At 44.9% G+C, this 17,252-nt stretch overlaps 7 protein-coding genes across 7 annotated transcripts; 4 read left to right on the top strand and 3 right to left on the bottom strand.

Moving 5' to 3' along the window:
• Positions 1-2,268: 2,268 nt before the first annotated feature.
• PAAG_02154 (hypothetical protein) lies at positions 2,269-2,747 on the top strand (the record flags this gene model as incomplete). Its single annotated transcript, XM_002796220.2, has 2 exons — positions 2,269-2,520; positions 2,559-2,747. The coding sequence occupies 2 exons, from the start codon at positions 2,269-2,271 to the stop codon at positions 2,745-2,747; spliced, it is 441 nt and encodes a 146-aa protein (XP_002796266.2).
• Positions 2,748-4,370: 1,623 nt separating this feature from the next.
• On the top strand, positions 4,371-5,419 carry PAAG_02153 (hypothetical protein; the record flags this gene model as incomplete). Its single annotated transcript, XM_015844553.1, has 4 exons — positions 4,371-4,483; positions 4,561-4,666; positions 4,858-4,883; positions 4,939-5,419. 4 exons carry the CDS (start codon positions 4,371-4,373, stop codon positions 5,417-5,419), a joined length of 726 nt encoding a protein of 241 aa, XP_015701557.1.
• Positions 5,420-6,160: 741 nt separating this feature from the next.
• Positions 6,161-7,294, bottom strand: PAAG_02152 (Class II Aldolase family protein; the record flags this gene model as incomplete). The annotated part of the gene is made up of 2 exons (XM_015844552.1): positions 6,161-6,729; positions 7,006-7,294. The coding sequence occupies 2 exons, from the start codon at positions 7,292-7,294 to the stop codon at positions 6,161-6,163; spliced, it is 858 nt and encodes a 285-aa protein (XP_015701556.1).
• A 3,010-nt stretch (positions 7,295-10,304) lies between these two features.
• On the top strand, positions 10,305-11,574 carry PAAG_02150 (acyl-CoA thioesterase II; the record flags this gene model as incomplete). Its single annotated transcript, XM_002796216.2, has 3 exons — positions 10,305-10,400; positions 10,501-10,909; positions 10,991-11,574. The coding sequence occupies 3 exons, from the start codon at positions 10,305-10,307 to the stop codon at positions 11,572-11,574; spliced, it is 1,089 nt and encodes a 362-aa protein (XP_002796262.2).
• A 1,478-nt stretch (positions 11,575-13,052) lies between these two features.
• On the bottom strand, positions 13,053-13,713 carry PAAG_02149 (hypothetical protein; the record flags this gene model as incomplete). Its single annotated transcript, XM_002796215.1, has 2 exons — positions 13,053-13,463; positions 13,534-13,713. The coding sequence occupies 2 exons, from the start codon at positions 13,711-13,713 to the stop codon at positions 13,053-13,055; spliced, it is 591 nt and encodes a 196-aa protein (XP_002796261.1).
• Positions 13,714-15,194: 1,481 nt separating this feature from the next.
• PAAG_02148 (hypothetical protein) lies at positions 15,195-15,695 on the bottom strand (the record flags this gene model as incomplete). Its single annotated transcript, XM_002796214.1, has 3 exons — positions 15,195-15,237; positions 15,296-15,477; positions 15,591-15,695. 3 exons carry the CDS (start codon positions 15,693-15,695, stop codon positions 15,195-15,197), a joined length of 330 nt encoding a protein of 109 aa, XP_002796260.1.
• A 363-nt stretch (positions 15,696-16,058) lies between these two features.
• On the top strand, positions 16,059-16,812 carry PAAG_02147 (hypothetical protein; the record flags this gene model as incomplete). The annotated part of the gene is made up of 2 exons (XM_002796213.1): positions 16,059-16,755; positions 16,802-16,812. The coding sequence occupies 2 exons, from the start codon at positions 16,059-16,061 to the stop codon at positions 16,810-16,812; spliced, it is 708 nt and encodes a 235-aa protein (XP_002796259.1).
• Positions 16,813-17,252: the final 440 nt, after the last annotated feature.

The following is a 17,252-nucleotide window of genomic DNA, read 5'->3' as shown; positions in this document are numbered from 1 at the left end:
TCTAGTCTCTTTCGATAATAGAGATTTCTTATTTACAAATGTATTGCTCTCCACTCCGTATGTCCGTATAATGCGAAGAACTAATCAATGAAATAGTTACTTCTGTAGCTCTACAATTATTTCATCTTCCACATACTCCTTAATCCAAACACGTAAAATATTTTGAGGTATAATCTTCAAGTCCTTCACTTTGCAAACATTACAATGGACATATTAAAGCTTAAGTTTTCAAATTATTAACTTAACTACTACTGCACGTAGCTAATTGACTAGTTAACAACGTTAAGACCTGCAAAAGCCTCCGAGACACCAAAAATCCAATTAACTACCGTACAGCAATGCACACGAAAACGGCATTTTGAATGCGGAATAGTAATAAACGAATGGATCAAAGATTGAATTAGAAGACATATCTGCCAGGTAGGTATCATAGACGATAGGACCCCTTGAAGACTATTGCTTGGCATACAGAATTCATTTCTCTCAGACTCTCACAAGGGCTAACTATGTGAAGAGCAGCGAGAGATTTAACTAGTTTTTTAAGATTATTTTTGGGTTTTGAGTTCGGGTTTGGTTGCGGTTAATTACTACCTATCACTCTGCGTAGTTTGCAATTGAGCGGATTTTAGTTCGATGCCACACGGAGATGAAGAGTGAAGCAAAAGAAAAATGAATAGTGGACCAGGAAGAGATATGAGCGATGGACAACTGAACTTTTCAAAGTTTGTGGGATGGTTTCAATGCTTTCTCTCATTTCAACCCCTATTACAAGTGGGTCCGTGGGATAACTGATAATTGGGATAGAACAACACACACACACACACACAGAGAGAGAGAGAGAGAGAGAGAGAGTGAGTGAGAGAGAGAGTGTGTGTGTGTGAGTCTAGTCCAGTCCAATCGATAGGCAAGGTTAATGCTTGAATATCCCATCCATACAAACAAAAAGTGGGTTCGGAAATTTGATATATTAATATGAGAAGCTCCAAAAAAGTGGCAGGACTAGAAGGGTCGAAGCTATCCTGCTGCAGAGGCTCCGGCACTCTTACTGCGTTACGTTGCGTATCCCATTCAACAACAGCGACGTATATCTTGTCTTTCCCCCCACACCACCCACACCCAAATTCTACCTGATTACCGACTCCAGCGACCTGTCCAATAACATCTTGATCATTTCATCACACAAGATGGTTCCTGCATCCATGTGACTTAAAAGGTTTTTGGAAGAATGTAACAAGGAGTCGCAATTAAATCGGAAGCCACCACAAAATATGCAGGCTTCCTGGAGCAAGAGACAAAGGAGAAAGGAATCCTGCGAATAAAAGACCGTTGTCAAAGGGAAAGGAATATTGCGGGGTTAATATATATTTTCGGTATTATCCATGCCCCCAAATGTTTGGTCAAGGTAGAAAGGTCCCTGCCTGGTACAGGGAGGGTGTGCCCGCATCCGTGTCTGGACCACGCGCGTAGGGCAAAGAAAAATCGACACTGTAACTAGTTAGTTATGGGGATAAGCGAGCTTATCAAAAGCCACCTTTTGTGGCTTGCATCATGTAAGGCGTATAGAGCTAACTAGAGTGAAGGCAAGATATGTATGGAGTTCTGGACAGGTCCTTTTTGCGACTGCAAATGACAGTTAGTTTGTGCACAGTACAACAAAGATCACCGCATCAATCACCATCATGGAAGAAACTGCTGGAAAGAAAGAGCTGGTTTGTCCGTAACTTGGATCACCTGCCCTTCTATCTATCCACCAGGTTTTCAATGATCCATCCTCATTGCCTTGGGCCTTCTCCAATGCAGCTTATCCCCGTTTTCAGAGTAATGGAAATGGATTGGTCTCTTTGTTGTTCTCGTTTCCAGAAGTCCATTTAAATCCGATCCAAAACGGACAATGATGAGATCGGGCCAGAAGCTTAAAACTGGGAGACTTTTACTCCGTAATTAAAGGTCTTTCTTCCCCCTGGTGGCGGATGTGAAGAGTCCCTGTGAATAGCACCTCCCCACCAGTTCGGATGAATACAAGGACTCGCGAGCTTCTCTCATTTTCTGATTCCTCCCCAGGGAAAATGCTGGGACCTATGGGCTCTAGATGTAATTTGATCTGTTGTCTAGGAGCAACTACAGTTTAGAGAAACACGATTATGATGTTTTGAAGAGAATACCATGATATGGGCCTGTACCAGGTAACGGCTGCGACGAAAAAGCTGAGAACATTTTCACTTCTCTCACGGAATTCTCTAAGCTCCATTGGGTGCTGGCTCAGCCGCCATGTCGGAGACTTGTGCTGACATCCCAAGCTCGGGAACATTGGTGAAACTTCGTGTCACTTGTTACTTGCACAAAATTCAAGGGCTTGCGATCGTGTTGGTTACTCCACCTCCCGAGGCAAAAGCTGTTGAGGAATTGAGCGATAGGGAGTGTAGTGGGCTTTTAAAACCTCAAGATCTCCAAAGCCAAATTGCCAACTCTTGCAGATCAGACACTGTTGTCGGTGCAAAGAGCATTTTAGGCAGTCCCTGCGTAAGGATTAAAGAACACGGATTTATACTAGCAGGAAGGGGAGCATGTCACCATATCAGGAATGGCGTCGGGGCGATGATCGGCATAGCCTTAATTTCACTTATCGCTTTACTTACACCACGGTGGAAGTAAAGTATGACAAGGACCAGGGGAGAATAGAGGGGAAAGTAGAAGCGGAAGGGGAACTCATTGTGGCAGCTTTGTCGCAGATATCTCCTGCGGTGTAGCCAAGCAAGCTGTGCCACAGTGTTATACGATAAACCAGCCCGGCAGCCTGAGAGCGTGAGTCCCTTCAACAGCCTGCGAAGTTGCAGACAGGTACTCGGATAGAGAATCCCGGAGGAGTATTGACTCCAAGTGAGACAGAAAGCGAATGAGATAAGAACCGGAGGCACACAGTAAGTTGGTTGCAGGTGACATGCTTGTTAGAAATTTGGAGAGAAAATGTTGAAAATATCTTTCATAGGGCCACTATACTAAGGTTCTAGCTCGTCCGGAAATCATAACCGACAACAAAGCCAAGGGAATAGGCTGGGGGATCTGCGCGGAATGGTGATCGAGGCGCTGGATGCGAGTAAATTTAGTTAAAACATAGACCTGGTCAGCCCCGAACAAGCCTAGAATGTTAGGTGCTGTTTTAGTTAAGTAATTAAGGGCTCCACTGAATCTGCCTTGCAGAAAATGTGCCGAATTTTTAATGAGCGGTACTAAGAGACAACACTGACGCCGAAGAAGTTTGTTCTCTAATCATTCGATGATGTAGAAATCTCATTCATTTATCAAATGATGATTCCGATTCACCTCGAGGATAGCAGTAAGGAGATCGAAAAAATAAATAAAATGAAATAAAATAATAAATAAAATCACACCAGGCAAAGCAGAGCAAAAGCAAAAACACAGCCCAGTCTACTTCAGCCTCGAGGTTGGCGACACAGGAAAAGAGTCAACAGCCCGGAGCACTTCATCTCTTTGTTGAGTAGGATCGTCATTCTTTTTCTTTTTCTTTTTCTTTTCTTTCATTATTTCTTTTTCCTTGACCACCACGCGGCTTGCAGCACATTCCTGTGTGTTAAACCTGCCCTTTTCTCCTCTCATTTCTCCTCTCGTTTCTCCTCCTCTCTATATTCTCTTCTCTCCCCAGGCCGCCATCTATTATCAATCATAACAACACCCTCTCTTCAACATCCCAAGTGACTCTCTTCCACTGTCCATGGGGTTTTCGGCTACCTCTTCGCTGCACTCCTTACTTCGTTTCCCGAAACTCTCATCCCCAGCCCCTCTTGGCCCCGGGTCTGTGACATTCCGCAATCCCCCCGTTAGCAGACAGGCAAATCCGCACTACGGCAGCGCAAAACTTTTTACAACCTCCCAGCCAACCAGGGTTATTGTCGCTTTCACTCTCGTGTCATTATCATTACCCTGATTGATTGATTGGTTGATAGTTACAGTGCTGAACTGAATGGTTCTTGGCCCCTGAGCCTTGTCCTGCACTGTCGTTCTGGGCGTCTCGTCTCCATTATTGTCCCTCTCTTCTGTCCGTGTCTTGTTTTCAAACCCAAGCGTCTCACACTTCTCTCAATACAGCTGCTTTTCCCTTTTCGCATCTGTTATCTTTCAATAATTTAACAACTTCTACCAAAGCCCTGCCGTCATATCTTCGAAGCCCTTCCCTTGTTTCGCCCTGAGCAAAGGGATCCGACCTCCATATGTTGAGCCAGCGTATCCAACCTCACCACCCCACAATTTCTCATTCCGCTGAGACGTCATTCTTTTTCTAGAGTTCGCATTCATTATCTTTATTAGCGATATTTCGCTCTTTTACCCTCTCAATGCAGTGACCCTTCGTAACCATGGGCTCCCCTCGCTATTCAGAGCTGGGACTATCATTAGGCATCCTCGAGGAGGACTTACGCTGGTACTGGAAGTTATTAGCAAGTATCTCGGCATGGCTACTTCTGGCTGGGTATATTGGACTAAACCGCCCATCAACGGCAAAATGGAGCTATGAGACTAACAGTTCAACACATTTGCCCTATCTAGTTTCGTCGTCTTCCCTCTTGCGATGGACCATAATGCAGAAAATATGCGTGGTGACACTTTTTCCTTGACTGCTACTGCCACCGCCCTAATTTGTGTTGGTTACCTGGTTTGCATAGGTTTCTGTTTGAGATGGAGGAAGAAACATTATTTGGTCGATTTTGTATTCATGTGTGTAAATTCACTCCTTTCAGACGTTCATGTTTTTTTTGCTTTGCGATCCGCGAACTTTGGAATGCAAAGATGGGAACCTTCCCGTCGCAAACCTTGGTACTAACTGAGATCCGAACCCCTCATCAGACCATGCTTCGGGTCGAGCCTAATAGGTGTCTTCAACGTTGCTTTAAATATTCTAGTCAGACGGTTAACACCACTTACTAGCCTTTCTATCGCTGCCGTTATTATTTCCACCCTTTCCGCAGCGGCATTTGGAATTGCGGCCATCTACAACTCTCACAACGTCGTCTTTATACCACGGCGTTTTGGCTTCCGCCGGGGGCGCAACGGAGAACCTTCAATCGATGACGCAGAGCTGCAACGAAGACAGCTTCTACGACTTTATCTCCAGCAAGATGCTGACCGGGCGCCTAGCCCTGAAGTATCGCAGAGCACATTCCGCATCGATCTACCAGATCCAGGGGTTGATGGATACGAAGAACCAACACTCAAACCCCACCGACAGACATACCCGCGCGGTCTACCACCTTCTCCCCCACCTGGGTACGATCCGGGCAGGGCATTTAACAGATCATCAATTCCTACAAAAAGCATTCGAAAAGGTGCCCTTTCCGGAATGCCGCGCTCTAAAACACACGGAGCGCGAGAGACGAGGATGAGCATTGTTGAGCTGGGCGACCTTTAACTCGCTCCATCTACTTTGTCGATTCATTGATATATTTATCTCTAGAAATCTCCATAATTTTCTGGAGATAGTTAAAGGGCGTTGAAGGGCGTTCTGCGTTAAATCATTTTTTGGAGGGACCCGTTTTGATTCATTCCGTTTCTCATCTCCTATTTGTCAGCGTTATTAGCGATATCCCGGCTGGCGCATTCTGTCTATTTCCAATCATCAATTCGCAGTTTTCCTATATACATTTTATATTTTCAACTCTTGGTTCTACTTGGATCAAGATATAATCCCGGATTTACATATCTCCCAGCAGAGGCCCGAAAACTCTGACAAAATTTCGCGTCATCCGAACCGTTACACCATCTCAGAATATCCATTATCCTCACGGCGACAGCAATTCTTCGTTTCGAAATCTCCACAATCGACCATGTCGAGGATCTTTAAGTTTACTTTATTTCTTGCAACAGAAAGAAGAGATGATTTCACAGAGGAAAGACACGACTATGGCGAAAAATTATCTCATAATTGCAATTTAACATTGATCAGAAAGGTTATCCCATATGTAATGATAATATAGTGACGAAGGCACTTCTGGCTATGATTTTGTCGCCTGATTTCTCCAGCAAGCTTGTTCACTCTCAGCCTTAAGCAAGGTGCAATAGTACGAACACAGCACCCCGCCGAAAACCAAGTGAACGAAAATAACAGAAAAGACGAACACCATGTCAGAACGGCGAATCAACAGATATGGTCCTATTTCAAAAACGACCCGTTCGTCTTAGCAAGCTGCTCATCATAATACCCTTGGAACGCCAACCATCCCTTATCTGGTCCACCAACAAGCTTCGCAGTAGCCTCCGCCTCCTCCTCACTAACCATAATCTTTTTATACCCTGATCCCGCCGACGCAGCATCGGCTAACAACTGAGCATGGCACGTCTTATCCAAACTAATGAACCAAAACGCTGCCTCATCCACATTCTCACCCACCGTTAACAGGCCATGATTTTGCAAGATGGCCGCTTTTCCATCCCCCAGCGACATGGCTATATTAATCCCTTCTTCACGGTCCAGCACGACTCCACGAAAATCCTGATAGACGGCGTGGGATTTGTAGAAGTGTAGCGCGTCCTGGGTCATCATGTCTAGCTCGCGGCCGAAGGTGGAGAAAGCCTTGCCGTAGACGCTGTGGGCGTGGCAGGCAGCATTGACGTTGGGCCGGGCTTTATAGATTTCTGAATGGATGGCAAAGGCAGCGCTGTTTATGGGTTCGGTGCCGATGACAACGTTGCCGTCTTCGTTGACGAGGATGAGGTCTGAAACTGATATTTGAGAGAAATGTTGGGAGAGTGGGTTTAACCCTTTTATTCCGTTTATTTTGAATTTGGATCAGTATATTGTGTTTCCTTTTGTCATTATGAAGGAATTGCATGTTTGGATGGCTGGTTTTATATGTATAATGCCCTCTTTCCCGCCGTTTCCTGATGCAACCCCCTTTTTAAAACAACTCTCTCCAGATTCTACAACAAGAATACCAGGGAGTAGGGGGAAAATTAAGCGAATATCAAAGACAACACGAAAAGGGGCAGAGAACATACAAAAATGATCAGTCAAAATTGGATCCCTTACAGAGATGTGGCCTGCCACACCCTCATAAAAGCCACGGTCAGCGAAAACCCGAAATGCAGCAGCGAGGTGCTGTTTGCGGTAGAGTCGCTCTTCTTCCAGACTATCGAACTTCGGGTATTGTCTGATATGCAGCTGTTGGCCAGTCACAGTGCGGTCGCGCAACTGGACCTGTTCAACTATGATGGCAGGCTTTGGCTCATTTTTATTGACGATAGCACTGCTGATAGGTCTGTCTTCTTTGACAAAGGAGGGAGCCATGGTCATTTGGTTTTCCTAAAGATAATTTTGTTCTGTTTATGCTTCTATTTATGTAAGTCTGAATGAATAGCGCAGAGGGAACGATGAGAAGTTTATTTCATATATCAGCACCACAATGATTAGGTGCCGTCCTCCTAAACTAAGTCCTCCTATACATGTATATAGATATAGATATGTGTATATACGTAAGATAAGTCTTCCCCAACCCCCTAAACCAGGATTCCAATGTAAATGAGGGGAGGGGAGGGGAGGGGAGGGGACGGCAACCAAATAAACGGAGGAGCAGAATAATCCCGATGTTCAGTCATTTCAATTATCGATTAGCCGGGAACATGTACGCTCAAAACCTGACCTCACTAAAGGCCTCTTCAGAGCGTTCGTACAATTCGCATGCAAGTGTGGATATTAGAGTTATATAGTGTAAACAACGAATATAGCGTCGTTGCTGGCGTTGTTCTCAGCGCCACCCCCGCTATATCGTATTTGATTTTCTTGATCGTGCAACAGGTTGATAAAATCTTTGTGCCTGACACGTTGCCTTTCTTATTTCTGCGAGATCTTGATTATATTGCATGTATATATTAGCTGAATTCACGAAAACAGGAAATAAAGATGTTACAGAATGACAATGCAATACTCGAATGATGATGCTCAGTTTCAACTTGGCCTGACTTCTTAACTGATTATCAAACAGCCTCTTAAATTGTCTCTCAAATCATTACTAAATGATTGAGAGCAACATGGAACTTCATGATGGAAAAGGCTCTGCTTACAAGGCTTCTGAAGGGAAAAAAGAGAAGATCTGAATACAGACAATAGCAATTCCAAACCAGCAGTTTGGAATATTGCTACACAAGCTGTCAAGCAAGGAACAAATCAGCGTCTAATGCGGGTAACATTTATTTCCTATGTTAGTTAGATCTGAGCTTCATTAACTTGAAATCATTATTAACTAAACCACTCTTGAAATCATAGGAATGCCCCCTCTGGTCGCAGGCTCTGTTTCTCTGAGCCGGCTCAATACGTCCTCTGGCCCCTGAACCCATCCCTAGCCCATCAGCCATCGAATCCCTTAAAAAATCTTATCGCTCTACATAGCCGGTGACGACTGACATCGCAGAAAGAATGATAGCATTGAACTGGGAAAACATGGCTGAAAAAGTCCAGTGCCTTGGAGGTCAGCTGCAGCAGAGCTCTGCTGAGTCTCAGGAAAGCGTCCCCCGGGACTCTATAGACTAGCTCAACAAGACTGACGTCTCCAGGACCGGCAACATGCATATGAGAACCGGCGGCTCACAGCTGTGTATGTTCAACGAAGGAGCTGGACAACCCGAACTTGTAAGATCGAGGAGTCAGAGACAGGCGCACCGGGGTAACAATCATTCAGCTTATAATAGGTCGCAACTGTCATCTGGGCGCAGACAAGAACAATAGGCTAGGCTACCGTTCTGAAAATCGCTGATATTCTCATATGGAAGCTGCTAAGCCAAACCAGATTGTTCATGAGAAGTTTTCTGGCTGCGGAATGGGATTTACAAACTGTGCATGATTTATGAAGTATTCCCAACATGATTAACCCAAGGCAGGAGCTTCCAGCACGGTACTATCATTTGAATGCTCCCATCATCAAAGGAGACAGAGATGTGCCTCCTGGAAAACTTTGAAGAAGATCTCTCTAGTCTTTCAGGTCTAATCAATCGATTCAGAAGCATTCTGAAGCAGATGCAAGAATATATATGACATCTGATTGTGAATGTGATTGGATAGGAACTCTGACTGCTCAATGCGGGATGATGAGGAGGATGAGATCAGTTGAGATGATACTTGCGTCAAATATACGATGGGTTGAGCCGTGTGGAAGGGCGAGTGTAGGATTTGCCCTTAACAGGGTGCTTCAGCGGAGGTCGGGGTCTTCTGCTTCGTGGCCGGGGAACCAACCAGCAACCTCACTTTGAGCATCAAGTAATAGTTAGCGGCCCTGAATTTTAACTATAACTAGTTGACCAACTTTAGGTTAACTCTCTAACTACCTGGTTGTTTAAGTTAAACATTGCCTGGGCCCTTGACTTGTTTCCCCGGGGTTTTCGGGTAGGATTACCTGATTTTGCCGCCGGGAAACGGTTCTTTTTCGGCGGATATTGAAGCGAAGGCAAAGAAATAAGAGACCGTTCGAGATTGGGAAATATGTAAATTTCTAGATGATATCATTTTGGAGACAAATTTGATATTTTGTGGAGACCCCATAGGCGGCAAGGTATTCCAATGGTAGAATAAAGGGTCAGTCATCGATTTGTCCGGATCTGGGGATTATATTTTAGCTACGTTATATGGCATTTATGAACCGTCCTGAAATTTAGTTAAAATATTCTAGAAATAGGAAGTATATAAGCAGAAAAATGTAAAAATACCAAAATGATCCGTTTTTCATGCATACATTTCTCGTCAAAACCTAGAATATTCTCAGATTAAGCTGTGAACAGACCCTGTAAAGGGATGGCTGAAGAAGACGCAGACGAGGGGTGGAGCGAGCTTTAATTTACCGTGCGGCTTACAGGGACATGGATAGTTTAACTTCCAATGAAGAATAATCATAAGTATGCATTGATATCATACAAAAAGTTTCGGATCTGATATCTGTCTGATAGCCCATAGATTGCATAACTTCTCTCCCCTTAGGAACCATCAATTTATCATAATGTGGATTAAATTCATGTTGTTATGCCTAAACAGGATCCAGACCGTGGATATAGTTGCAAGCAGCTGGACCTCGGCATTTCTCGCGTGGGCGCTGCGCAGACGAAAGTTTCATCCTGCGGCATTAAATTACTGGATGACTTGATCTTCTCCTGCTATCATTCTTTTTTTTGATTCGTTTGTTCTTTCGGCAGAAGAGCTTTGCTTATCTGCAGCTGTTGTATGGTTCTTCGGGAAAGCAACATTCTTTCTTCTAACCCTTGTACACACCAGCTTTTCCGTTCGTTATCCCCTTCCTGTTGCGATACGGGTAACCATGCAGGTCACGCTCTTTGAAGCTCCCCCGGAAGACCCATCAAAATCTCAGATAGAAAATATCCTAGAGCTGACCCCCGTATCTGATTTCGGACCGGTAAGATTCATCCCATAAAAACCCCCTAACAAATGATCTGTTCGGGTTTTGCTACACCATCGTGCAGAGCCGAATGCTAACCGGAGAGAACCATATATAGGATGTTTTCACAAACACACGTCCACTATGGCATCCACCCGCTGCCCGTGGAATCTATGGCGGTGCTGCCATCGCCCAGTCCCTAGCCGCAGCTCAATTGACCGTTAGCCCCGGATTCTCCCCACATAGCATGCATTGCTACTTCGTGCTGGCTGGAGACGCAGAAATTCCAATCATATACCATGTCGAACGGGTTCGGGAGGGACGGTCCTTCGCGACCCGCACCGTCCAGGCACGACAAAAAGGGAAACCCATTTTCACTACAACGATCAGTTTCGACCGCGAGGGGAGTGGCGGGGAGGAGAAGGTTGAACATAGCACGCCGAAGCCGAACATAGCGCTACCTCCGGCTAACGCCAGTGCCGCTTCCAAAGGGCCATTTGAAACGAGAAACGCTGGGGTTGTTAATAGTATGTTGAAGAAAGACATGGCATTCTTTTGTCACCCAAACTCTCAGCATAGATACTCGAAGCCTGGACTAATTCTTTCAGGAAACTCCCCTCGTGCCGAGGAAAAAGCCATCTACCAATTTTTCCGCGCCCGCGGCACCATCTCCGCCGCCGGAGGCCAGCAAGCGCATCTCTCCGCCCTTGCCTACATGTCCGACAGCTACTTTATCGGTACCATTGCGCGGGTCCAGAACATCCCGCGCTTCGCGTCCCCTGACGCTCTAAAACACGCCATCTCCAAGTTGAAAAATCCCTCCGATCTGGACAGTGAGGAGATCGAGAGATCGCTAAAAGAGCTCCTGCGCCAGGAAGCCGCTGAATTTTACGCTGAGGCTATGCAAGACTCGAAAGTTGACCCCCCCCCACCTAAACGGGAGATGGGGATGATGGTCAGCTTGGATCACACGATATACTTCCACGCGCGTGGAGGATTTAGGGCGGATGAGTGGTTGTTTATAGAGATGACGAGTCCTTGGGCAGGCGGTGGGCGGGGCTTGGTGATGCAGAAGATGTGGTCTCAGGATGGGACACTGTTGCTCACATGCGTGCAGGAGGTGAGAGCTTTTGACCCCAATTTTTCCCCAGTTCTTCCTCAACAAATTGCAAATGCGTCGAAAGTATACTGACGGATAATCGTCATCACATCAATAATTAGGGGGTTGTACGCCTAAAGCAAGACAGTGCCAGCAAACCTAATAAGCTGTGAGGGATCTCGGCGTTTTCAGATTCTTAATATTCAGGTGCATATTTTCTCGTCTTGTTTAATATTCCCCGTTCAGGCCCTTCTCATTTATCTTGGACGCATGGATTGTTTTGAAAAGGCACACCAAGCACTTACATGTCATTTCCGTTTTGTGCTCGTGAAATTACTGCACTTTGCGGATTCGTAATTTATATAGTGCAGCTCTCGAATTGCTGCTATTAGTTAATAGTTTCCCTTCTCCTCATGGGTTGGTTGCGTTTGAGATAAAAAGTGTTCTGTACTTTTAGATTTAAGGTTGTGGCTGGTTTTAAGTGTCACATGATTTTAGTTGTCCAACCACTAAACTTCCAACTCGCAATTCAACAATCTTCAGCGCAAAATGGAGGAATTTCGAGTACGAAATGCGCAAACCAACAATTCTCTTGGTAGTTTTTAGCCAAGCACTGTTCATGTTGCTCGGTTTGGTCCGGCATCCTGTATAACAACAAGGTAACAGGAAGCATCTGTGAATCCGGTTTTTAACTGAAAAACCTTTCAGCGTGATTCGAGATTACTGATTACTCCCCTACAACAAGACATGCAAACACGTACGGAGTAGGTCTACGCTCGTTTCGTTTCAATATCGAGGATGGAAACAAAAAGTGAGTGCTGTCCAGGGCCCAATCCACAGCGAACCAGGAGGTTACTCCTCTCTGCTAGCTCTAGTTACTCTATCATTGTTTGGCCCGGCGGGTGCTGAGATCCTTTTGCTCCGGTCTTGAATGGGATCTAAACCATCAGAGCGGCGGCATTACACGTTCTATCTTTTAATCTTCGGAAGTTTCTTCTAGGCTATTTCAAATATAGCACTACAGTTCAACGCCCGGCCCCCTCTAAGGCTTGCGTACAACAGTGAACTGTGTTACCGATATGCTTCTTTCTGTGCCTCATACCCCAATGATTCTCTCTTTTGGTAACTTCAAGTCATGAAGGAGCTGGCTGCGGTAAAAAAAAAAAAAGAAAAGAAAAGAAAAGAAAAGAAAAGAAAAGAAAAGAAAAGAAAGAAAAATGACGAGAGAAGAATGCTAGAGTTCTTCACTGCTGCATCTACAGAAGCAGATTACGAATTACCAAGCTATCAACACCCATCCGCCTTTGAATCTCTTCTCAACTTCGATTTCTAATGAAATGAAAGGTGGAGAAGATATAATTGAGGATTCCGGGAGCGCCAAATGACGAATAGATGACCAAATGCACAGGAGGAAGTGGCATGGAGTTGTCGTCTTCATGCTTCATTGTCGCCACAATTATGAATGATGACAGTAATGACTAAAGCTACTGAATACATCAGAAACATACAAAAATAGCTCTTTTACTCCCTTCATATCATAGTAAGGAGACAGAAAAAGGAACAAAATGGTATCAAAACCAGAGACTCCACTCATACAACCTCCTTGGATACATTTTCTCTCTAAAAGTCTGCCGCCGTTCACCAAGCCGTTGTGAAGGGCACCCTGGTGTTGAGCAAGGAGTTTGGTCTAAAAGTCCTGAACCGATGTGTCCAGGCAGGGAAGATGCATCCATGTTCATGCGCTGAGGGGAAAATTGCCTAGGTGGTTGGGTGTGGTTGTATTTTGTTGCATGTTTTCTTTTTGTTTGCACCTTTACTGGAGGGTTTTGCGCTTTCACAAGGATAGTTACGGGATTCAAATCAACAAAAAGATGCCCTATGACATCAAATCCTCCTATATTTGACATTCTAATTACCCAGAAAAAGCTGAGAGTTCCAAAATTTGAATCTACGCTTTTGTACGGCGGGCGAATGAGGGCGTGCTTTTTGTTTATTTTTTATCCTGAAAAATCTGATCGCCAGAACAAATACGGCAATCTTCTACCAGCTTACAGTCCGTATTCTGGTGACAAATTGGATTGGGTGCAGGCTCCATACTTCATCTGGTTCTCTCCACCGGGATTGCCAAATCCCTGTTGCCGGAATTATTATTCCCAGAGTTTGCTTTTCCAGCTGCTTCAGTGTTCTTCGCCGCAACCAGCAGCCCAGGCGGCAATCCCCTCGTCCTGCCATGGCGAGTATTTATCCTCACCCCACCGCACCGCATATCTGGGACATGTTTCCAACTCCGGAGAAGTTGGTCTCCGGAATGTCATGTAACAAGCTTGGGCTCCTCCTGCACTTGGATGCCGTCGGTGCTGTCTTTTTTTCTTCTTTCTTTTTTCTTTTCTTTTCTTTTTTTTTTTTTTGTCGTTGGGTTGTGGTGGTTTATTGACGATTGTGCAATAGTCATAAAGAAGATTAATAAGAATATTCCGTGAAGAGGTTTTCAAGGGCCAATGAGCTTGTGCTTTTGACGTTGAAGCCTGTTTTGGTTTATCTCTTTAATATTCTGTAAAAAATAACCTGGCTCAGCCCTTCCTACAACTGTTCTAATGAAATCCTGGTCTAACGGGCGTCCAAGGATACAGATTACATAGTGGGGAGTTTGTCATAGATCAACCAGATTCCAGGAGTCAGGATTCTCGTCAACTGTGGATCCTTCAAAACAACTTAGGCCCTTTCTTTGGCAGCAAGGAACATATGAGCCTTTACCAACATGGCTGCAACTTTTGCAGGTATGCATGATAGCTGTTTGTATATACATGTATATTTCTAGCGCCAATAACTTGGTTGGCTCGGCACTTTATTTTAGTTAATTTGGTGAGGGGAAAGCACTGCATTTTGTATCGTCAAGAACAATCTTTTAGAATAGAGAAGTGAACATCGCAATGTTGCGATTGTTACATGATTGAGCATTTAACCAGTAGAAAGACTCACTTGTTTGTCTCCCTGAAGCTCCGAGTTGGTGCCATTGCTGCCCATATTCTTTGTCCATCCCGTTTCCCCATTTCCCCAAGCCCCACAGCTTACAATAGCCAATTTCTCAAGAGTTTGGTTTCAGAATATTTTCCATGTTCTAGAAGGAAGATCAATTAGGCACACCGAACTTCACCGGTTACAACATGGTTGTCATAACGACGGTTAGGTGCTTCATAGAATCCATGTTGCCATGCACTGCCCATGCCTATCCTTGGGAAATGTATGTAGTTTTCGCCCGTAAACCTGGAGTCGAATATAACATATGAAGTTGTACATCCAATGTGAGTTTCGGAGGTGACGTCAGATACGATCCCACATTTTGTGTCCATGGATGTTGACTGCCACAGATGACATGTTCTAAATCGCATCCTTATTACCAAGTTTAAGGAAATAGGAGGCTCGACTGGTGGCGATTCGTCCTAGTATATCTCGCTGAGTACACAGGATTTATTCTAACATCAGTTACCACCGACAGCAAGGGCAGGAAATTACCTGTGCTACTCAGAAAGATACTGCATCCCCTCTTCAATGGTGATATGCATATTGGATTGGGCCGCCCGGTGCCGACAGAGAAAGCTGATAACATGAAGAGCTGATCACCGACCTTTTGCCCGGTATGCTGTTCTGCCTGCTATCCATTTTTCACACAAGCGTGAATTTCATCGAGCACATTCGGCAGATCACTCAACATATCATCCCAGCTCAAACTCCGGTGGGCCGCTCGGATTCGGGGCCCTAGGGACACATAGCGGGGCAGTATGTTGATATTTCCGGATGCAGTGGGTGGACTCACCATGGAACCACGGCAAAGGCGTCATTCGAGTTCGACCAAGATCCTGGGGCCCCAGATTTCCCGTCCACTATTCGTTCGGTATTGAAACCGCCGTTGCTATTTTTAATTTTGATGAGTCTGCTGATGGATATCATCTGCGGGACTGTGGTAATATCTTCGTTATCTGAGAGGTTGTCATTTCGCTACATGGTAACTAAGAGTAAATAATCAAGTACTCTGCAAGCAACATTATCGCACTGTCACAGCATTGTGCCGGCTAGGCAGGGATACATTGAAGATATCATGAAACAAATACGGAATCCCAGTCAGCCGGAGATTTGTTACAGCTAGGAAGCATGGCACAATTCTCCAGAAACATGTAACTACCTTTGACGCCCCACAAGCTGCGATTCGGAGACATTTCGTTTTCCCTCTCCCATCCGATCGATACCGACACTGACCGCAATAGTCAACTTAACACAAATATATGGGTGATAAGGACCAGTGGACTGATGAGAAGGAGTCAGCACAAACTGCGTTGCATCGTTCCTGTCAGCGTGCCGTGTCAGCAAATATGTGCTTCGAGGGTCTCCAAACCGCTCGATAGTGTAACTTATTGACTATGGCTATCAAGGAAATCCCAATGTCAAAGTTAACAGAAAGCATGGGTGCTTTACCTTCTATTGTTCCAACCTCTCTTTACATCTCATTCCACGTCTCTATTACTTGCTGAATTCAACGACGTTAATATTCCACCCTCTCATCGTACCCTGAATCCTTGAAAATGGTGAAGCTATGGACTTCTAATAACGGATACAAAGAATGCGATCAAAGCGATGATGAAAATGAAGAGGCACCTCGCCGGTCGAAGACACACTTCTGTTGGGCAGCTCTTTTCATAACCTTGCTCTCCATGGGCGCTCTCCTTTTGGTCCTTGCTCCCAGAAGTTGGATTAGACGAAATGAATGCATATGTTCCCAGTCCACTTCCGGTTCAAAAGAACCGCCATCATTGTTACAAACCGAATCAGACCTGATTTTGGATTGCGGAACGACACGCGCAGAGGCAGTTGCCCGCGGCTGCGTATTTGATGTTTTGGCTGCAGCATGGCTGCCCCGTCTATGCTATGATGAGGACGCTGCTCGAGAATCGATGTTACCGGATTCAGACCTGGCAACGGTTGGAGGCAGCGGGCCGTTCCCATGGTGGACAAGCCACAACCATTCCGTCGAAATTCCCCAAGATTCATTAACACTTGTGGACGATCTTGTCGGCTATACATGGGAGAGATACCATATGGCACATTGCCTGTACGACTGGCGCGTCCTGGTTAAGGCGGCGAAACGGATTCGAGCTGGTGAAAGGAATGTTTATGTGCATGTGGCATTGCTAAATTACCATCATGCATACCACTGCAGCCAGATTATTGCCAATCAAGACCACCGAGTAGGCGCGAAATCAAAGGTTGATTTTGCGCTGGGTAGGTGTGTACGTCTGGATATATATTAGTTGTTGACACCTACCAGGTATCTTTTGACAAGCAGTCAAAAGCTTTTTTTTTTTTTTTTTGGCGCAGCAAGTTTTGAATTGATGGAAGCCCAAAACTACCTACCAAAGTTTTGTCTCGCCAAGGCACTAAGAAACCACGAACAAGCCACATTTGGGATCTTAACTAAACTTAGTCTCTACCATTCTATTCCTAGTTAAATCACTTTAGTAAAAGCTTAACGTGTTCCTTGGCTAAAGTTAGTTATGTTAAGGCCTAAAGAGTCCTTAGACAGGTGCCTATCTCTAGGCATGAAACTCTCACTATTCTAATAATTTGGATTTAGTGTCAGTTTAGCGCGAATCATCCTTAGTTTGACAAGCAATTAATTTTCATTTAAACTCCGTACTCCTTACAGAGTTTACCTAACTACCTCACTATCAGATTGGTTTTTGTCCAGTCCTAATTGCACAGATACTGCAGTGCACTCT

The sequence above is a fragment of the Paracoccidioides lutzii genome, assembly GCF_000150705.2.
Source record: "Paracoccidioides lutzii Pb01 unplaced genomic scaffold supercont2.4, whole genome shotgun sequence".
In the NCBI taxonomy this organism is placed as follows: domain Eukaryota; kingdom Fungi; phylum Ascomycota; class Eurotiomycetes; order Onygenales; family Ajellomycetaceae; genus Paracoccidioides; species Paracoccidioides lutzii.
This window is presented reverse-complemented; position numbering and strand designations above follow the sequence as displayed.